The sequence below is a fragment of the Myotis yumanensis genome, unplaced genomic scaffold (assembly GCF_028538775.1).
Source record: "Myotis yumanensis isolate MYYU_CA2020_CCGP unplaced genomic scaffold, mMyoYum1.0.hap1 SCAF_4, whole genome shotgun sequence".
NCBI classification, from domain to species: Eukaryota; Metazoa; Chordata; class Mammalia; order Chiroptera; family Vespertilionidae; genus Myotis; species Myotis yumanensis.
Genome location: NW_027223755.1, coordinates 99,053,281 through 99,075,160, shown reverse-complemented (window position 1 = coordinate 99,075,160; position 21,880 = coordinate 99,053,281). Strand labels below are relative to the sequence as shown.

At 49.5% G+C, this 21,880-nt stretch overlaps 3 protein-coding genes across 8 annotated transcripts in view; 1 reads left to right on the top strand and 2 right to left on the bottom strand.

Moving 5' to 3' along the window:
- Positions 1-4,855: 4,855 nt before the first annotated feature.
- Positions 4,856-5,479, top strand: SMIM22 (small integral membrane protein 22; the record flags this gene model as incomplete). Its single annotated transcript, XM_070413768.1, has 3 exons — positions 4,856-4,938; positions 5,172-5,318; positions 5,403-5,479. Coding segments are annotated over exons 2-3 (198 nt in total), but the record flags the coding sequence as incomplete, so codon positions are not given.
- Positions 5,480-6,232: 753 nt separating this feature from the next.
- Positions 6,233-12,633, bottom strand: ROGDI (rogdi atypical leucine zipper). 2 transcript variants are annotated; one of them, XM_070413059.1, is made up of 11 exons: positions 12,507-12,633; positions 12,358-12,429; positions 11,504-11,586; positions 11,292-11,346; positions 10,512-10,592; positions 9,269-9,364; positions 7,942-8,040; positions 7,477-7,590; positions 7,323-7,372; positions 7,109-7,235; positions 6,664-6,789 (listed from the first exon to the last, which is right to left on the bottom strand). In XM_070413059.1, the coding sequence occupies exons 1-11, from the start codon at positions 12,549-12,551 to the stop codon at positions 6,748-6,750; spliced, it is 864 nt and encodes a 287-aa protein (XP_070269160.1). In that variant the 5' UTR covers positions 12,552-12,633; the 3' UTR covers positions 6,664-6,747. The 2 variants fall into 2 exon arrangements, with proteins under 2 accessions (XP_070269159.1, XP_070269160.1); XM_070413058.1 differs by lacking the exon at positions 7,109-7,235 and having other exon boundaries at positions 6,233-6,789; positions 12,507-12,632.
- Positions 12,634-13,102: 469 nt separating this feature from the next.
- The window catches only part of GLYR1 (glyoxylate reductase 1 homolog), a 50,000-nt gene continuing 41,222 nt past the window's right edge, over positions 13,103-21,880 (bottom strand). For all 5 annotated transcript variants that reach the window (XM_070413053.1, XM_070413054.1, XM_070413056.1 and 2 more), the window contains one exon: positions 13,103-15,241. In XM_070413053.1, the coding sequence (XP_070269154.1) occupies positions 15,167-15,241 (75 nt within the window). In that variant the 3' untranslated portion in view covers positions 13,103-15,166. The remainder of the gene's footprint in view (positions 15,242-21,880) is intronic.

Genomic DNA, 21,880 nt, shown 5'->3' with positions numbered 1-21,880 from the left:
AATAATCATCATAGCCCATGAAACATGTGCTGTTACTGTACTGTTTATAGATAACCCCATTTATACATGAGTCAAGGGGATTGTTCAAGGTCACACAACGAGGAAATGGCAGAGATGAAATCTGAGGCCACGGGCTCATCTTCTCTGGTCTCTTTTCTTATTCACACAAAGATCTAGATTTCCAATGTTATTTTAGAGATTGTACGGGCCCAGCCCGTAGCTGATTCAAGCTCCCCTCTAGCTGGGCAATATGCTCTTCAATTTGCTACAGTCCTCAGCCTTCCCTAACGTTTCTTTAAAAAAAAAAATTATTGATTTCAGAGAGGAAGGGAGAGGGATAGAAACATCAATGATGAGAGAGAATCCTTGATTGGCTGTCTCTTGCATGTCCCCTACTGGGAATTGAGCTTGCAACCTGGGCATGTGCCCTGACCGGGAATCGAACCTTGACCTCCTGGTTTATAGGTCGACGTTCAACTACTGAGCCACACTAGCTGGGCTCCCTGATGTTTCTTATATCAAATCCATCTCACTTTTTTCTCACCTATTTTCTGGCACCTGAGTTTGCAAGCCCTAAGCAATCCTCAGACTCAGATGTTGATAAATAGTTCTCAGACAGTATACAGATTTCAGGTTTTGCAGATCATAAGATCTCTGTTGCAGCTACTCTTCAGCTGTGAAAGCAGAAAGCAAAGGGGAGGGCATGACTGTGTGCCAGGAAACTATTAGGGTTGTTCTGTCCATCCACTCAGCTCTGCCCAATACACTTATTACCTGTCCCGGGCTCCAACCAGCCTTCTGTCCCTCTCTGCCCACACTCTTCTACTCCCCCACTGTCTACACATCTGACAAGAGGCTTAACCTTCATTGTCAAGGCTTGGAGGCTGGAAGTGGGGCTGGGCAGGGCCCAGGGCAGGACTGGGACAAGAGTCTGCTCTGAACATGGTTCCATTCCCAGCAGAAAAATCTCTCAAGTTACAACTCCACGGCTCTTGAGGGATTCAGCAAGGCTGGCCTCATCAAAGCCAATGAGAACTTTAGGTGCAGATGACCAAGGAGTGCCAGTGACCCGTGGTATGACCTTGAGCCGGAGCACATTCTGCTTCTGGGAATGTCCCCTACGGAAATAGCCTCTCTGCAGGAAGACCATCACTTTTCTCCAGGAAAACCATCACATGTGAGTGATATGGGATTCTGAAAAATGTTGGGAAGAAAGTCTCAGCGATTGTGAACTGGAGGGTCAGAAAGCGGCAGTCATTTGCAAGACACTCTTGGCTATGGTGACTGGGAGAAGTGGAGGGGAGGCTAAAGCGGTCTGAGCAGTGTGAGGATGGCAGGTGAACCCAAATGTACACCAAGAACTAAGAACTAGAGGGAATCCCAGCCACAAAATGAGTGAGAGCAACACATGGTGTTGATGTTCTTTGTGAACGGTAACGCTGAGATGAGCTCGGCGTGCAGGATTGAGTTTAGAGAAGCAGAGGGCTATTGCTAGTCAGGCAAGTAGCAAAGCCCCCAAAGCTCTCATGGCTTTTATTTGGGGAGTATAGCAAATAACAATGGGGTACAGCAAGTGACAATGATTAACAGGCATGCTTATGAGATCACCTGAGCTAAGTTACACATTACACTATTAATTTCCTATGTTATACAAAGACCCTTTCCACCTGCAGCAGTGTACCCTCCTTGAACTTTCCATGCCCTCATGGACTATTTATCACCTCAAGGAAAGTTCTGCCTCTGAATAATAAGTCTTACTTGCAAGACTTTGTTCTGACGTGGCCCACTTGCAGGCCCCCGCCTTTTCTTGGCAGAACGTCCTCTTCTAGTTAACTTCATTCCGCTTGACCAGCTACACATGGCCACTCAGTGCCTGTTTCTAGTGTACGTCACTGTGCTGGAGACACTTCTATGCCTAGTATGTCAGTCAATCCTCACAACAACCTGAAGAGAGGGGACATTGTTCTCACACACAGATGAGGAAACTGAGGCAGAGAGGGGTCAGGGACTGTGTTTCAGGTCACACACACACTGGTGGGTGTTAAAAGCTGGGACCAGGATCCGAATCTGGGGTCTGACTTGCCTGAACCCTCCTCTACCCATCATTGCTGTTTGGGGCTGGGGCTTCTTTGGTTGGTTTTGTCTTTTAACACCTTGGAGTTTCCCAGATTTTAATGAGGTGGTTTTACTTTCATAATCACAAACAAGAAACGAGGCACCCAGGGGTCTGGACTGTAAGACTGAGGGCCAGTGGGGAGGGAAGAGGACCGTGGGCCTTTTTATCACCCAGCCAGGCCAAGCGGGGGAGGGGCTGAGTTATTGACCCCTCTCCCCACTTTTTTCCAACTGAGATAAAGTTCACATAACATGAAATTAATCATCAGCCATTTAAAAGTGAATAGATCAGTAGCATTCACTAGTAGTACATTCACAAGGTTGCAAAACCACTCTCTGCTTAGTTCCAAGACATGCTCATCACCCCAAAAGGAAACCCTATAACCACTCAGCACTCAGTCGCCCACCCCGCTTTCCTGGCAACCACTACTTTCTGTCTCTATGGATTTGCCTGTTCTGGACATTTCATATACATGGGATCATACAATATGTGGCCTTTTGTGACTGGCCTCTTTTACTTGGCATCATGTTTTTGAGGTTCACTCATGTTGTAGCAAATCGGTGCTTTATTCCCTTTTATGAATAATATTCCACTGTATGGATAGACCATGTTTTATCTATTCATCACGTGATGGACACTGGGTTGTTTCCACCGTTTGACTATTGTGGTTAGTGCTGCTGTGAACAGTTGTGTACAAGCCTTTGAGCACTTGCCTCCAATTCTCTTAGGTGTATACCTAGGAGTGGAATTGTTAGGTCGTATGATAACACTGTATGTAACTTTTTGAGGAACTGCCAGACTGTTTTCCATAGTGGCTGCACCCTACTCTCTCCCTATTTTTACAAGAGAACATTCTAGTCGGTTTAAAAATATCCTCCCTCCCTTTGCAACAGGAATCTGAGATTTCAGACTAGGATGGAGGGTGTAAGACGGGGATCCCAGCAAAGGAAACCCCAAAACATGATGGCCAAGGGCTCTGGGATCTGAATGCCTGAGTCCCAATTCTGGCTTCTCTGCTCACTGGTTGTGGTTGGCTTAGAATCATAGCCCCTAAAGATATTTCCATCCTAATCCCTGGAACCTGCGAATATGTCACCTTAAGTGGCAAAAGGGTTCTTTGCACATGTGATTAAGAATTTTGCTGGGGAGATTACCCTGGGGGCCAATGTCATCACAGGGTTCCTTATAAGAGAAAAGCAGGAAGGCAGGCAGAGAAGATGTGGATGTGAAGATGGAAGCAGAAATTAAAAGTGATGTTCTGGGGCATGAACCAAAGAATATGACCTATAGAAACTGGAAAGGCAAGGAATGGTTTCTCCCTTACAGCTCCCAGAAGGAATACAGCCCTGCCAACCCATTTAGACACCAACCTCCAGAGCTGGGAGGTAATGAATTTGTGTTGTTTTAAAACACTATGTTTGTGGTAGTATGTTACAACAACAGGAAATGAATCCCTGAGATGTGTGACTTGAGAGCTGGTTGCTGAGCTTCTCTAGGCCTGTTTTCATATCTGTAATAACATCCACTGTATGACTGTAATAATACAGTGGGGATTAGCACTGTACGATTGCCATGAGGGATAAATTAGGTAATGTACATATAGCCTAACATTAGCTGATATGTTTTTCCCTACTAGATCATAAGCACTATAAGAACAAAACACTGTGTCTACCTGTTTTATAGCCAACCTCACGTGCTGAGTAGTGTCTGGTGCCTAGTGGGCCTGGAAATGTCTGTGCTCTGCAAGAAGGCAGGAGTGAGAGCTGCCTCACTGACATGGTCAGGGATGGCAGGGTTAGGGACCCCAAGCCCCAGCTTCTGGGCAAAGAGCTCTTTTGAGAGATAACCATAGGGTTATTGTGAGGAATAGAACAGATAAAATAAGGATCTAAGACTTTTTTAAAAAAAATATATATTTTATTGATTTTTTACAGAGAGGAAGGAAGAGGGATAGAGAGTTAGAAACATCGATCAGCTGCCTCCTGCACACTCCCTACTGGGTATGTGCCCGCAACCAAGGTACATGCCCTTGACCGGAATCGAACCTAGGACCCTTGAGTCTGCAGGCCGACGCTCTATCCATTGAGCCAAACCGGTTAGGGCAAGGATCTAAGACTTTTAATATGGTGCCAGGCACATCCCAGCAGACCAAGAAGGGTGGTGGAAAAGATACTTCTTCCTCTCTCCCATTCCCTCCTTTCTCCTTAAAATTTTTAAAAATTTAATCTTGACCTGAGGATATGTTCTTGTTGATTTTTTTTTTTTTTAAGAGAGAGAGGAAGGGAGAGAGAAACATCAGTTCACTTCTATACGTTCCGACTAGGAGTGAACCCGCAATGCTTTGGTGCAAGGACTGATGCTCCAACCACGAGCAACACCGACCAGGGCAAATCCACCACCTTTTGGTATATGGGACGATGCTTCAACCAACTGATCCACCCAGCCAGGGCTCCTTTCTCCTTTTCAATCTTCCTTCCTCCCTTCCTCCCTCGCTCCTTTTTCTTTGTCTTTCCTTTATTCATGGTCAGCAGCAGCGGAGTGCCCACTGTCCCAGGCTGCTTGTATGGCCTACTGAGAAAAAGTGAAAAGCCCTGAGGTGAGGAGACTGATAGGCTGGTGACCTCCTCCTGAGACCAGCAGTGCCAGCTGCTGTTGGGAAGCAGGAAGCACACTTCGGGGACACAGGCCCCGCCTTCTGAGTTCTGGCAGCCCGGGCTGGCCATGGGGAGAGAGGGGCTGGCTGCTGAGGCCTCAGGTGGTGTGGATCCGGAAGCAGGAAGTCTATGCTCCCAGGAGTTAAGGCTTCGAGAGCTTGGAGGCAGGTCAGGTCTTGATGTGGGGCTGCTGGGGGAAGTGGGAAGAGAAGGGGCTGGCCAGGTCAGGTTCAGGACCAAGGTAAGGGCAAGGAGAGGAGTGGAAGTGAAGTTGGGGCAGGAACTGGGGCCTAGAGGGACAGTGTGAAAGGGGCAGGGGCTGGACGGTGGGAGGCCTGTATGTGGCCTGGCCCCAGAGGAGCCCAGAGCTCTAAAGGTTTCCCTCTGGGGGGTTGGGGCAGGTGGCATCCAGGACCCTCTAGCTGGGATGGCCAACCTGAAGGATCTGGAGACCACAGCAAAGGAAGTGCTGGGGAGACTGAAGAGCAACCAACTGTTCGAGTCCAAGTCAGACACCGCTTACTTCATTATCTTCCTCATTGTCCTGGGTATGGTCTCTGCCTCTGGCCCATCAGCCTCTCATGCCAGGCCCCAGGTGGAGGGCCATGTCTGGACACCTGTCCCACCCCCAGGCACTATATTGCTCCTGCTGCTGTTTATTTGCAACTGCTGCTGCAGTCCCTGCCGCTGCTGCTGCCGCTGCCTCCGCTGCCTCCGTTGCTGCTGCCTCTGCTGCCTCCGTTGCTGCCCCTGCTGCCTCCGCTGCTGCCCCTGCTGCCTCCGCTGCTGCCCCCACCCCCCATCCAGATCCCAGACAATGAGTGCCAAGCAGGTGAGTCCCACTGGCCCTGGAAGGCCAGGAATTGTACTGGGATGGAGGAGAGGCTGCCGGGACTCCTCAAGATGGGGGGTTAGCAGGGAACTGAGGCCTGAACCCCACTGGGCTCCCTCTGCTCCTCTCTGACAGGAGAACTCCATGAGACTGAGTAACTTGGCTCTGGAACCAAAATGAAGCGAGTCCCCCAGCCCCTCTGCTCACATGTCATGCTGGGCAACAGTAACAAGGCCTTGTCTGTCCAGAGCCTGAGTCTGAAGTATGTTCCAACCTCCCACCAAGGGTGGGCAATGCAAGTACTCACTGCTCCCTCTAGGTGCCCACTTGGTCCCTCAGACTTCAGCGGCATGACTGACACCAGGAGACCTTAAGTAACTTGCTGGGGGTCATCCAGCAACTATCCATGGGAGGGGGAGCTGGGCTCAAACTCGGGGCCCAAACCCCCAGGCAGACCCCTTGTCATCATTCCACTCAGCCCCTCAGCAGCCAGCGGACCCTCTCAAAGGAGGCATGAGTAGGCTAGGGGCTCAGTCACTGGGTGCTCCACTTGGCTCCTACAGCCAGGGACCCCCAGCTTGGTCCCTACTCAGACAGACAGACAGACAGACAGATATCCAGACAGAGGGGTCCAGGCAAAGTTGGATGATCTTTATTTCTTGGAGGCCCTGGTAGGATTGCTGAGTAAACAGTCAAGGGACCCCAGCTCATGGTAAGTGGCTTCTGTCTGCCCTTTCCTTTTCCTTCTCTCCCAACTCACAGCTTAGGGTCACCACCCACTCCTCACCTTCCAGCGGGAGGAGTGCAGCTGTCCCTCACCTGGGGGCAGCTCAGCACGGGGGAAGGAGAGCCCTGGGCTGGGCTCCACCTTGAGTCCAAAGGGCAGGGCTTAGAATGTGGGCCAACTCCTGACCCCACCTTCCTGACCCACCCCCACCCAAAACAAAAAGCAAGTCAGCTTCCCTTCATTCCAGAAGTTCCAGTGTTCGACTCCCATCTGTGCAAATGTGGACGGGCAGGACAGGCAAGGAGGGAAGTAAATCGCCTGTAGCGCTTGGCTTGGGCCACACTCCAGGGTGTGTGTGGTAGGGGCGGGGACACCCTGGGGGCCACTCCTCAGGGGGACAGGCTCTTGGGTGCTCTGCTTAGAAAGGCCTGTAGCTCCAGTAGCTGGAGAACACCGAGATCTAGGGAGGGAGGAAGGCGGGGAGGCATGGTGAGTGGTGGTGCTGGGGGGCCTGGCCCCTGTTGCACCCTGTGACTCAGGTGAGATTTCAAGGTTATCCAAGGGCAATGTGTCAGGGAGAGGGTACTGTTGCCCAGCAGCACAATGGCCCATCAGCCTGGTGTGTGCGGCGGGTACAAAAGACCTTAAGATTTGGGGGTGCTTTGGCCCTGAGACAAGAGCCCCTGGAATACCCCCAAAATGAAGGGGCTATTGCCTGGCTGGCTTCATCTGTTTGAGACTGTGGCTCAACCCAGACCCCACCACCCCTGTGCTCCCACCTTATCCTTGAGCTGCTGGCAGAGCTGCAGGGAGACGGTAAAGAAGACCAGGGCATCATTTAGCCACGGGATCACTGACTCCACTTTGTGCACATGGCTCACCTCCAGACGCTGGGAGCCCCACTCACTGTGGGCAGAGGGTCGGGTCCCTGAGTCCCGCAGCCCCTGAGGTGTAGAGGGCCCTCCAGGGCACCCCTCCCAACAGTGTACTTACAACATAGCTCCAGGGCTGTGGAGCACGGAGCCTCCAGCTGGGCGGAAGTTCTAGGCAGAAGAGCATCAGACCCAGTCTCAGGCCTTTGGGGTTGCAGGGCATGGGTCAGTGGGGGCAGAGGTCGGGGGTTGGGGGTTGTTAGGGTTCTGCTTACCTTGGTGGAATTTGGCTGCAGGGTGTGCAGCTGGTACACAGTGAGACAGAGCTTGTTGAGGTTGATGTAGACATTGACCAGCAAGTCGGAGGGCAGGGCAGGGGTGAACATACGCTGGAGGATGGGGTAGGGGTGGGGGGAAGGCAGGCAAGTGAGATAAAGGCAGGGCAGGGAGAAGCGCCCCCAAGATCCACCTGGGGGAATCTCAGCCTTCATCATATGGACTGGGGCATCTAGCCTCTTCCCAGGTGCCTTGGGTAACTTCCTGCTCTGCTGGTTTGGGAACCACTGATTCGACAGGGTGATGTATCTGGGGGGACACAGGAGGGAAGCTGAGGACCCTATCTCAGAAAACTGCAGAGACATAGACATAGAACTCCTACTGATGACAGTTTGGAGCTTCTGACCCCTTGGCACCCCTGTGTCCCTTTCCAGGAACCCACTGTCCTGGCCCGAGGCACTGACCGTGAGGCCACTGGCGGCAATCTCAGGCAGAGTGAGGGTGGCCGGGGTGGTCAGCCGGTTGCGAGCTCTGGTCAGTTGCAGCATCACGGCATCCATCAGCTGGAGGGAAGGGGTTAGTCACAGCTGCTGTAAGGGCTAATCCCATCCCCCCGACCCCAGCATCAGGGAACGACAAAGTTATGGTGGCTCCAGCTCCTGCCCTGGTGGTCCTGGTCTCAGGGCCCGAACCCCCCTAAAGTGGGGGCTTGTTAAAAATGCAGGTAATTGGGGCCTGGGGGACGTAGGGGGAGGAGGGTAGGATGTCTGTACTATGTACCACCCATCCAGGAGGTTCTACTGAATGGGATCCTGTGGACTGGTCCAATGGGGAATGAGATGCCAGGAGTTAGTCTCAGGGGCATGAGGGCTTGGTGGATGGGGGTACAGGCAATGAAGGAGCTTACAAGGGGCCCCAATCTGGCTAGGATGCAAGGGGCAAGGGAGGGCTTCCTGGAAGAAGCAATGCGGCAGTTGAGTTGATGCCTTAAGTCAGACATCAACCCCATTTCACAGGTGAAGAAACAGAGGCTCTGAAGAGATAAAGTCACATAGCTTGTGAACTGTGGAACCATCTAGAACTAATTCCTTTCCTTTACCACAGAGCAGTGCCCTTACTTGGACTCCTCAGAGCCCCAGCTTCCACTGTTTCCAGCTGTTGCTAGGCTGACCTGGCTCCCAGGAAAGGCAAAACTACTGGGAGGAGGCATGGGGCTGCAGCTTATATCCCCCGTCCCCGGGGCAGTCACAGTTCTAGGAGGGACCTTAGTCCATCTAATTCCAAGTTCCATATGAAGAATCAGAGGTCCAGAGAGGGTAGGTGAACCACCTGGGGACTGGTTCAGGGCATCCAGACTCAGTTCTCCTCTCCATGCTTTGTGAATTGACTTTGTGCATTGCCAGGGTTTTTTCTTATTGCTGGTACTACTACTAGCAGCTACTATTTACTGAGCACTTACTAGGGGCCACTTTACCTGCATTATAACAATTGGTAGTCACTATATCTTATCCCCCTTTTGCAGGGGAGGATATGGAGGCATAGAGTGGCTAATTAAGTGACTTGAAGTTGTACAGCTAATAGTGGAAGCCCTAGGAGCAGAACCCAGGTCCGATTCTGAAGCTTGGGCTATGAGCTATTTGACTATGACTGGATGGACAGGTGTACACTGAGAGGTGAAGGGTTAGCTGTCAGCTATACTTGAGGACATGGGGGCAGAGTTCTCCAGGAACCTGGTCAGGGGTCAAGGTGGGTGTGGGAAACCTGGCTCCCCTGTCCCTGCAGGCAACTCACCTTAAGGACCTCTGCTCCTGTCCTGAACTGGTAGCTCTCATCCCGGTTGTTGAGGAGGTAAATGGCTTGGCTCACGTGGTTCCTGGCATCCTGGATCTGAAAACAGTGCCCACGGAGTGGTTAGTGGGCTGGCCCCAGCCAATGAGCCCCCACTCCGAGGGGCTGTCATCCTTGGAGGGGTGGGTGGGTGCTGCTTGCCTGACTCCTCCCCCACAGCTGTTGGCTTCCTGCCCTGGCTGGGTGCATGCACATGGCACAGACTGAGGCAGGCTTGGTCTCTGGCCTCATGTAGCTCACTTTCTAAAGGAGGACAGATGGTAACAGAGTAAAGGCACAAGAAGCAGACTGCGTGACTCACACAAGGAAATAAACAGGTGATGGAGGGAGTTAGGGGAGCCTCTTTAGATGGGGTTCTGAGGAGGCCCCAGGGAGGTGATTCTTGAGCTGACACGCATCACTCTTGTGATGAGAAAAGCTTGTGGAGAGACTCCAGGTAGAGGGACAAGCAAGAGCAAAGGCCCAAAGATGGAGACTGCTGGTGGCCAGTTGTGTGGGGGAGCAGAAGTTGAGGCCCAGTCACATAGGTGTGGATAGGGAACATGGACGTTGTCCATGGAGCTATGGAGCAACCAAAGAATATATATGCATAGTCCATGGACACAGACAATAATGTGGTGAAGCCCTAGGGGAGGCAGGGGGGGACATTCATAATAGAGGAAAAAAGAAAAAAGAGAGCCCGACTCAGGTGGCTCAATGGTTGAGCTTCTACCTATGAACCAGGAGGTCATGGTTTGATTTCTGGTTGGGGCACAAGCCGGGGTTGTGGGCTTGTTCCCCAGTAGGGGGTGTAGAGGAGGCAGCCTATCAATGATTCTCATCATTGATGTTTCTGTCTCTCTCCTCATCTCTCTTCCTCTCGGAAGTCAATAAAAAAAATTTTAAAAAAGAAGAGAGCCATGGGAATCCCCTGGAAACTTTGGGCAGGGAACGACTTGTTCAAGGGGGAGCCCTGTGGCTCTGGCTGAGGCCTGGGGACATACGGACAGGTTCTCCACCTCCCACAAGGCTAGGTTCTGGAGCCCAGGCTCCTCCCACCCCAGCTTCCCTGCTAGGAAACACCCTATCAGGCTTGCTGTGGCAGAAAATCCCCAGTGTCCTGCCCCTGGAGGCCTTAGCACCACTGTGCAGGCCTGCCCCTGCCTGTCCTGTGGCCTGAGCCCTGGCTGGGGAAAGGCCTGGTTACCTGCTGCAGCTTCCACTGCTTGTCCTCCCGGAAGGCAAAATGCAGCAGCTGGTTGTTCCGGGGCATCTTCAGGTTCACATCCTGATGGGTGAGAGTGGGGTAAGCTGGGCAGAAGGGATGTCCTTCTGCTTTTGGCCACTCTGAGCCTTTGAGCCAAGGGTGGAAACAGTGGTGGTTCAGGCCTCAGCCTCTCCTAGGCAGGGGAGGGGGGAGGACTCCCAATACCATGGCCATTTAGGGGGGTGAACATGCGGTCAGGAAACAGGAACTCATGCCCAAGAGGAACCACAAAGATATGAAAGGGAAAAGAAGCCAAGAAAGGGGAAGGTGGCTTCAGGTGGGAGGAGGCATGTGATGGTGGGCAGACGGAGAACATCTGCACAGGCTCATGGACTGAATACCCACTCATGAAGGACGAGGACCTTCTCCCATACCTTGGCACCTGGCACAGGGCCGGGTGCAGATGGAGCTCAGATGCTGGTGATTCCACTTTGATCTGGGGCCAACCTAATCCTGCCAATGCCCATGTTTCACCAGGCCCAGACTCTGGGCTGGGCCGTGTGCAGAGCATCCCTCTCCTGTGCTCAATGAAACCTCTCACTAATCTCTTGAGGACGTTGGGGGTTGTCATTTACAGATGAAGAAACTGAGGCCCAGGATGGTCAAGGATTCTGCCTTGCATCACACAGCCAGCCAGTGGCAGAGCTGAGATGAGCAGGAGGCCCCCATGCTCTTCCCCACTGGCTTCTCCACAGAAAGGGAGAGGGACCAGGGACTCACCGCCTGGCTCAGCGCGTCCCCTTGCAGAGTCAGCACGCCCTTCACCTGGTCTGTGCTGCAACACATGGGGGTCAGAGCAGAACCTGCAGCCGATCCCTCCCACCCCCAGGCCTTCCCATTGGGCCCGTGTGGCTCTGTCATAGGATGTTCCAACCCAGGTGTCCTCACCCCAAGGAGCCCATCCCAGGGGTTTCCACCAAGCCAGGGCTTACCCACTGCTGCCCAGAATGAAGTTCTCTTGCCTGGCAGGCCCCTCCATGCCTGAGCCTGGCAGAGTGAAGCGGAGAGAGGCCTCCTGGGGGGCAAAAGGGAGTGGGGCAAAGCTCACCCAATCCAGCCCAGAAGTCCCACTCCCAGGTGGGCGAGGGGAGGAACAAGATGGGTTGGCCTCACAGGAACGTCCTACCCAAGCCCCCAGGGCACCTTCCCACGGCTCTGGCTCCTGCCCCAGGGCCCGAGTTTCAGGTCCTACCCAAGCCAATACCCGCTCCTTCCACGTTCCCTGGGCGCCTGTGCCCAACATGCGGATATAAAACAGGAATACTCTCCCAGCTTGGTTAAGGTGCTCGGGTGTGAGGAACAGGGTCAGGGAACCCCGGTAGTCATGGCAACCCGCAATTCTGACCATACCAGGCAATGCCTGAACATTTGTGAGTTGACGGGCTTATCTTCAGGTCAACCTTGAGGCAGGTACTGTTACTTCCTTTTTGCAAATGACGACAGGGAGGCCCAGGGAGATTGAGTATTTAGCTAGTGTCACAATGTTGGGGTCCTTGATCTCAGATTAAACGTCACCGCTTCAAAGAAGGCCTACCCCATCCGGACCCCGAGGCTCTCCCAGACCCACAGCACTCACACAGCTGCTGGTGGAACAGGGTGATTATCTGCTGACGCCCCCGACTAGGCTCCCAAGTCCACCGACGACAAAGCCCCGTCAGAACACTGCGCTCCGCGTACCCCGTAGGCGCTAGGGAGGCGGGCGCGGCCGGCCAGGGAGGAGCCGCACTAGGGAAGGCTGCGGAGGATGGACGCGCGCAAAGGCCCACGGCCGCCCGCGAGACGTTACCTTTAGGATGTCCTGTAGCTGCCTCAGCACGGCGTGCACTTCGTCGTGCAGCAGCCAGCGGAATTCCTCCTCCTGGCGGGACAGGCCGCGGTCAGCCGCCCGGGCCCGCCGCCCCCACCCTACCCCGCCCAACCGCCCGTGCGCCTCACCAGCACCGCCCGCTCCACCGCCGTCGGTGCCATCGCGGTCGCCATCGCCACTGCTCTCTGTGAAGCTACTGTCTCCGGTCAGCGGTCTGCGCCCGCCGCCGCTCGGTCAGGACTCAGCGCCCGGCCCAGCCCCCGCCGCCGATTGGCTAAGTGGGAACCAGTCCGCCCCGAACCACCGCCCCATTCCGCCGATTGGCCGAGAGGACGCCCGCCCCGCCCCCGGCTCGCGACAGGGCGGAATGGAACTAGGCTGGCTGCAGCAAGAACCCGCCCGCTCCGGCTCGCCCGAGACGCCGCCGGCGCAAGCCGCGGGCGCCGCATCCAAGCCAGCTCTTCGGCTGCAGCGCTCTCGTCCCGCCTCTCCCGGGCTCTGATAGGGTGCCCTTACCCACTTGCGCTCTATTGGCCGGCGGAATGGCTGGCTCTCGCCGCGCCTGGCGATTGGCCGACGGGGCAGCCGGCTCCAGCTGGGCCTTGCTTTCCACCCTAGTCCATGAGTCCAGGTTAAGGAAAAAGCCCAGGGCTTAGCCTCCGCCCTCCTCCCTCCAGGGCTGGGCGGTACAGTGTTTAGGCGCAGGCGAGGTAATCAGTCCCAGTTGGGTTACCAAGAAACGTTTTATTCTGCTTGCAGTAGCCTTTTGTTAATTGCACAAAATCATTTGTTTTTGCCATTTAAACATTATCACACAATCCTATTCTGAAAAACATGTTCATGAAAAACAAAGCAAAAATAAAAATTCACAACCTTAATTACCAGATTTGTCATTTAAAGAAAAAAAGGAGGGGGACGGAGGAGGGGCTTTCTTACAAGCTTTTCCACAAGTGTCACATTTTTTCCTTAAAAGGGAAGGATTTCAAAACAAAGGTGAAATAGCTTAAACAGAAATATTCATAAAAAGGAACTTTACAGAATTGTCAACAATATTAAGACAACATTGACTAACAGTTTCATTACAGCATCTTCCCCTAATCCCAAACCGCCCCCCACCCCCCAGTGTCCAGCTAGGACTATAACAGGCTTTGTGTTCAGAGAGAAAATAATTCAAAATCCCAGTGAAATCAACTGTGTCAAAACCCACAGGCATCTTCTCTGCCCTCTCCTGTCTTCTGAGATCCCATAACTTGGGTTCTGATCAGTGGAAAAGAGCCAAGGTTGTGAGGGGAAGGGACCCACACCAGTGTGGCCACCTCATTTTTTATATATAATTATATATTCACTATAAATGCTGACCTTCTGCAAAGTGTGACTCTGAAAATCCAACCCATGCAGAGGGAGACATTGACAACCTTCAGATGACTTCTCCTTGTTCTTTTGCCACATTCCAACACCCTCTGGTCCCCTATCCAAGGAGATATACTAGGTCCTCAAGGATGTCTTGGATCCACCTCTGAGGGTCAGTTAGTTCAGGTTCAGTCAAGCCCAGTTCTCCTTTTCCCTCCTGACAGACCTCAGGACCCTGGAAGTACCGAAGACCACCAAGTTGCTGGCTGAAGTGAAGACACTCATTCTGTTCAAGAGCTGAGCCTAAGAAATGGTCATCGTTTGTCAGGCTGGGTCGGGGCCAAAGGGACAGAGAGAGGAAGAAATTCTGCTTCCATGGGAGGAAAAGGGGAGAGGGAGGAGAATGGAGAGAGGTGGGCATGCAGAGGACTTGTACAGGGGCAGGCTGAAGAAAGTGGGACCACTGTGAGGGCACCTGGGTTGGATTGGCTCTTCAGGACCATATGAAGTCTGTGGCATAAAGGAAACAGAAAGCCCACCCCCGCTCACTCTTCACTGGTGGCCCTCAGGATCCCCTTCCCAAGGGCTGGAATGCAAATCTAAATACTAAAACAGCGTGTTGAGGAGTGAGAGCCCCCTACGCCAAAGCAAGAAGTCTGATCCTAGCCCAGGACTCCGTAGTGATGGCGACTTCTAGGATGGGTGCTGAAGAGCAGTGAGGAGATAGTCTTCCATGAGACAACCTACAGGCTGACTGCTGCTCTCCCTGGAAAGCCAGAGCCTTGTCTTCACTTGACTTTGCCAATCTCTTTTCAGTTCACAAAGGCATTTCTGGAGAGTTGGTTGCACGTTGGCAGCTTAAACATGACAAACCCCATCAGCTGGTCACCTGAGGTTGGGAGGGTCCACAGGATCCTCTGTTTAGTCTGTACTAGTTCATCTTGGCCCAGAGCCTCTCTCTGCAAGGGATCCAGTCAGGAACGTGAATGTGACCACAGTCTCTTCGCTCTGAGGGAAGCAGGAAGGCTTCCAATTCTCATTGCTGATTCTAGTTCCTCGACTGGAAGGGGTATGAGATAAGACAAGCGTGGAAGAAGGGGAAAAAAGCCAGGCAGCAGTTTCCGGGCAGCTTCTATCCTGGAGTAAGAGCCAGTGTGGGTGTATATGTGTGTGTGTGTGTGTGTGTGTGTGTGTGTGTGAACACACAGCCACCTGGTTCAGGGGCCAGTGCCCAGCTCAAGAGCTTTGCTACAGGCCAATCCTGCTGACACCTCCCCGGTTCCCAGGACTTTCAGGGGAGGAGTAGTGCTGTGCTGATGGCAAGTCTCAAAGTCTGTATAAAAGGAGATGGAGACAGGTGGACTGGTCCAGAGTGAAGTCCCAGGACCCCAACCCCATGTGAGGAAGAGGGGGTCAGAGGGAGGGAGGGAGTGGGGTCTTAGTGTATGTAGGCCCGGTACACGGCAGACATGTCGTTGTCAGACTGGTCCAGTGCCTTGGCTCTTTTGTACACCTGGAAAAAAATGAGATGAGCTCAGTCTCTGACCATATAGCTGACTTAAAGACATGGATCTGCTTCCTGGAGGTGGTTCTAGATGTGGTTATATAGGTATGTTCTGGAGTCCTGGCTGTCTGGGTGTGATCCTGGCTCCTTTGATGACTGGTCTGACCTTGGATAAAGTGCCACAGCCACCGCTTTCTGATATCATGGAGGTATTAGGGTTACGGGGAGGATTAAATGGAGTGAGGGATGTATAATGTTCAGAGTGCGGGCACAGAGGGAGGGCTCAGTGTTGTTAGCAATTATAACCATGTCTCTTCCTGATGATGACCCTCCAAGGACTTCCCATGTTATTCTCTGGGCTACTATTCTTGCCCTTTCCTCTGCATAGGATGCCCTTCCCTCAGCAAGGCTGGCTCCTTCCCAAAGGCCTTCCCTAACCACCTCATCTAAAGCAGTGGCTGCACCACTTTACCCTGGTCACTTCTATCCCCTTACTCTGATCTATTTTATTCATATTTCTGACCATCTGAAATTCTCATTTGTTTAAATATGTATGTACTTATTTTGTTCCTCCTTCTATTAAAATGTACACCAACCTGTCCCCAGAGCCTAGTATGGTGCTTGGCAATTAACAATTGCCGTGGTGATACTAGATGAATATAAAGAAGTATGAAAATAATTAAAAAGCCATTGTTCAACAACAGTGGTATCGCATACAGCCATGCTGAGGAAATGCAGTTGGACCCAAACTTCCTCCCTTACATGGCTGGATGGATTTTTTTAATTTATTTTTTTACTTGTCTTATTATTTAAAAAAAATATTTTTATTGATTTCAGAGAAGAGAGGGAGAAATAGAAAGATCAATTCATTTGGAGCCACCATAATTGTCCATTACAGCTCAGGTGAAGTTGTCAACTCAGAATGAAGGCTAAAGACTTTTCAGATAAAAGAAAACCACTCGCTGCCAGCAGACCTGCATTACAGGAAATGCTAAAGCGAGTTTTCCCAGCTAAAAGAAAATAACAACAGAGAGAAATTCAATTCTTCAGAAAAGAATGGCGAGCACTGGAAATCGTAATTAGAAATATTATAGCCGAAACCGGTTTGGCTCAGTGGATAGAGCGTCGGCCTGTGGACTGAAGGGTCCCGGGTTCGATTCCGGTCAGGGGCATGTACCTGGGTTGCGGGCACATCCCCAGTGGGAGATGTGCAGGAGGCAGCTGGTCGATGTTTCTCTCTCATCGATGTTTCTAACTCTCTATCTCTCTCTCCCTTCCTCTCTGTAAAAAATCAATAAAATATATTTAAAAAAAAAAAAAAAAGAAATATTATAAAATTATTTTTCTCTTAATTTCTTTAAAATACATATGACTAATTAAACATTATCTTATGGGTTTAAAACAAAGGCAGATAGAACACATAGGACCTTCTTCCTCTGAGCTCCAGCACTGGGGCAGCGGCATGGAGGAATCCAGGGACATATGGGGAGGAACTGGATTGTCTGGCATTGGAGCAAGTACTCAGGGGCGGCTTTCTCCCAGACAGGGGTGCTCACAGGGGTCATTCTTCCTATGCTGAGACCTCCTCTATCACAGAGCTGACTGGCAGCCAAATAGGAGATTCCATCAGCCAGGCTTACACTGTTCGCTCCACAGTGCTGATTCCCTGAGACCCTGCCCCATCCCATTTGCAGCCCCACCCAAGCTGTTTGTAGCAGTTTTTCTATATGACTGGCCTGTCCTGGTTCAGGCTTCAGATTTTTGTAAAATCTCTCAAATAAGCATCAGCTGGCATCAGAATGCTCTATACCTATCAATAAGAGGCCCCAAACTAGGTACTAGCAGTAGCCTGCCTTGCTTCACAGCTTGGTGTGGCCTAGGCACTTCCAAGTCCAGCACAAGTAGCCACCATCTCCAGATCGCTCTGTATCTCCTCCCAGGTCATCCCAGGCAGTGGCTGACTTTGCACCTTTCAGGAGACCTCAGAGCCAGTGTACCCAGTGGTCAGCTTCAGACCATACCAGAAGACAACTCTACACATCTACAAGTGACATACTCAAGTAGCAGATGCAGTGAGCGCCAAAGCCCCACTGAAGCAAGTCCTGCTCCATAGGGGTGTCTCTTGCACAGCAGCTCTTCCATTGTAGCTGCAGCTAGTCCTTACAGCCAATTGGCCTGAAGGTCAATTTCTCCCAGTGACACCAACAACAATCAAGGCTCAATCACAACAAGACTGTGCACACAGCCTACACTGGGCGCACCTTGAGTGCCCAGCTCACGTGACTGGGGAGGTGAGCCACTGGGCCTTACAGGACACCTACTACACAAGGCCACTACAAATTCCAGAAGACAGAGCAGCTCTATCTAATATATAGAAACAAACACAGGAAAGCAGCCAAAATGTGGACACAAAGAAGTATGTCACAAATGAAAGTAGAGAAGAAATCTCCAGAAAAAGAACTAAATGAAATGGAAGCAAACTAACTACTAGATATAGAGTTCAAAACAATGATTATAAGGATGCTCAAGGATCTACTGAGAGCTTCAAGGGATTTAGTGAGACTTTCAAGGGTCTTAGAGAGAATTTCAAAGACATGAAGAAGGACCAGTCAGAAATTAAGCATACACTAACTGAAATAAAGAATAATTTATAGGGATTCAACAGTAGAGTAGAGTATTCTAAGAATCAAATCAATGATTTGGAATATGAGGAGGCAAAAAACACCCAATCAGAAGAGCAAAAAGAAAAAAGAATCCAAAAATGTGAAGATAGTGTAAGGAGCCTCAGGGACAACTTCAAGCATACCCACATTCACATTATGGAGGTGGCAGAAGAAGAAGAGAGAGAGAGCAAGATATTGAAAACCTATTTGAAGAAATAATGACAGAAAACTTCCCCTATCTGGTGAAAGAAATAGACTTATAAATCTAGGATGCACAGAGTCCTAAATAAGAGGAACCCAAAGAGACCCACACCAAGACACATCATAATTAAAATGCCAAACATTAAAGACAAAGAGAGAATCTTAAAAGCAGCAAGAGAAAAGCAGTTAGTTACATACAAGGGAATGCCCATATGACTGTCAGTTGTTATCTCAACAGAAATTTTGCAGGCCAGAAGGGAGTGGCAAGAAATAGTCAAAGTAATGAATAGCAAGGACCTACAACTAAGATTACTCTACCCAGCAAAGCTCTCATTTAGAATTGAAAGTCAAATAAAGAGCTTCAGAGACAAGAAAAAGCAAAAGGAGTTCATCACCACCAAACCAGCATTACATGAAATGTTGAAGCGTTTTCTTTAGGAAGAATAAAAAAGGATAAAAAATGTTAACAATAAAATGCCAATAAATACATTATCTATCAACAATTTAATCTAAAAAAGAAAATAACGAACAAGGAATCTAACAAAATAAACTGATGAATAAAATAGAAACAGAGGCATGGGAACACGGAACAGACTGAAAAGTCTCAGAGGGAAGTGGGGTGGGGAGTGCAGAAAGAGATTAACCAAAGAACTTATATGCATTTCCTATGGACACAGGCAATAGAGTGGTGAAGGCCTGGGAGAGGCAGGAACCAGGTGCAGGGAACAAAAAAGGGGTACATCTGCAATACTCTCAACAATAAAGATTTAAATAAATAAATAAATACAGGAAAAAAAACACAATTAAAAGAAAGAAAGATATAACACATAGGACATCTGTAACTTAAAGCAGGCGTTCTCAGCCTGGGGATTTTGGTAATGCCTGGATTTATTTTCTATGGATGGGGGTGCTGCTAGTATCTAGTGAGTAGAGGACAGAGATGCTGTTAACATCCTGTAATGCACAGGACAGTTCCTACAACAAAATATCAATAGTACCTACATTGAGAAATCCTGCCTTAAAGGGTGAGGGACAGAGAGGTAAATCAATCTGTTTTTGGTAAATATTAACTCTAAGTAGGCTGTGAAGGTAAGTGCATATTGCAAGTCCTAGAGCAAAGATAGAAGAAAAATTATGCCTCATTAAAAAGCCAATAGATATCTAATATGAAATTCTAAAAATGTATTCAAATAACATAAAAGAAGGCAAGGCAGGCCTGGCCAGTGTGGCTTGTGGTTAGAGTATAATCCTGGGTTACAGGTTTGATGCCCAGCCCTGGTCGAGGTGCATGCGGGAGGCAACCAATTGATGTGTCTCTATCACATTGATGTTTCTCTCTCTTTCTCTTCCCCCTCCCAAAAAAAAGGCAAGAAAGGAGGAACAAACAAAAGCCAGAAGGGAGAAACAGCAATCAAATGTTTGGTAGCTTTGAATTTAACCACACAACAGACTTCAAGACAGATCAAATGTTAAAGGACTATTTAACTTTAAGATCCAATCAGCAGGGAGCTTAAAGTCACACTATCCAAACAAATTTTCAGAAAGTGCCATGCTCAATTGAGAAATTAACTAATATGTTTATTTCCAAGCTAATGAAGGAGGGTGAAGGCAAGTCAGAAATCACCTCATAGAGAAGTGTTGCCAACACAAACCACACACAAAACCCTTTGTTAAAGATAAGCTTATCAATAAAAAATTGATAAAATACATGCGGAATCTACTGCCAAGAGAGAACCCACAGTTGAAACAAACAGGAGAAACATGAAATTGTACTGCAACTTAAAAGAGTGAAATAGCCCTGGTAGCCAGTTTGGCTCAGTGGATAGAGTGCTGGCCTGAAGACTGAAGGGTCGTGAGTTCGATTCTGGTCAAGGATATGTATCTCGGTTGCATCCCCAGCCCGTCAGGAGCGTGAGGAGGCAACTAACTGATGTGTCTCTCTCACACTGATGTCTCTGTCTCTCCCTCTCCCTTCTACTCTCATTAAAAATCCATGGAAAAATATCCTCACGCGAGGATTAACAAAACAAACCAAAAAAGAGTGAAGTAAGTACTTTGAGATATTCAGGCAAGGGAGAACAGAAGATATAGAATTTAGGAACAGAAGATTATAAACTATGAAAAGACAGGTCTGAAAAGAGCAGTATGCTATTTTTTTGCTGGAATAAGCCACTTGAGACCTGTAAGTATTTAACTTAAATGAAAATGTGTATCAGCTTATAACATCTGAAGCTACAGCTTCTACAATAAATGACTGGGAATGGAACCCACCACCTTTCAGCTGTTTTTAAAAATATATATTTTTATTGATTTCAGATAGGAGGGGAGAGGGAGAGAGAGATAGAAACATCAATGATGAGAAGTAATCATTGATTGCCTACCTTCTGCACGCCCCCTACTGGGGATCGAGCCAGCAATCGGGCATGTGCCCTTGACCGGAATTGAACCCGGGACCCTTCAGTCCACAGGCCAATGCTCTATCCACTGAGCCAAACCAGCTAGGGCCAGCTGTTTTTTAAGATTATGTTTCTATCAGGTTGAGATAAGAAAGCTGAACTTCTAAACAACTGTTTTCAATAAGTACATGTGTAGGTGCTTAATAAATGTCATTCAAAAAGTGTTAATGATTAAACACTCTAATTAATAGGCAGATATTGTCAGAATGGATAAAAATGTAAGCCCCAATTATAGACTGTCTACAAAAGATACAATTTAAAGGCACAGACTGAAAGTAAATGGATGGAAAAAGATATATCATGAAAACAGTAAGAATGAGAAGGCTGTAGTAGTGATATTAAAATCAGACAATAGATTTCAAGACAAAGACTGAGAGACATCCTATATAATAAGAGGCTAATGTGCAAATAATAGACCAAAAGGCAGAACGACAGGTCACTATGATGCACACTGACCACCAGGGGGCAGACACTCAACGCAGGAGGGAGTGAGAATGCCACTGTGGGAGTGCCACTCAGCCAGAAGCCAGGCTCATGGCTGGTGAGTGCAGCGGCAGTGGTGGGAGCATCTCCTGTCTCCATGGCAGCACTAAGGATGTCTGACGGCTTAGGCCCGCTCCCAAGCGGGCCTAAGCCATCAGTTGGACATCCCCGCGGGCTCCCAGACTGGAAGAGGGTGCAGGCCAGGCTGAGGAACCCCCCGAGTGCATGAATTTTGTGCACCGGGCCTCTAGTTTCATAATAATAATGAAAGGGCAAATTCATCAGGAAAACACAATAAACAAGTTTCAAAGGCATTAAGCAAAATGGACAGAATTAAAGAAACAGATAATACCATGATTATAGTGGGGAGATTTTACTCTCTTTCTCTCAGTGACAGAAAGAAGGAGAAGAAACATCAGTAAAGATGATCAGAAAAACACTAACAACCATCTTGACCAAACTGATATTTGTGGAACACAGCACCCAGCAACTGCAGAACAGTCTTATTAAGTGCACATGGCACACCCAGCAACAACTATTGGGCTACAAAACAAAACAAGTCTGAATAAATTTAATGAGCTAAAAATCATATAGTGCAGTCTTTGGCTGCAAAGGAGATCCATTACAAATCAATAACCACTAGACAATTAGGAAAACCCTAAATATTTGATAAAATTTAAAGTAATCCACAGGTCAAAGAAGGAATCACAAGAGAAGCAAGCGCAGCTCAGAAGGAAGTGTCTAGTTTTTAATGGAGCTTTTAGAAAAGGCAGGTCTAAAATCAATGACCTAACATTTCACCCTGAGAGATTAGACCAGACAGCAAAGAAAAGCAAAAGTAAGTA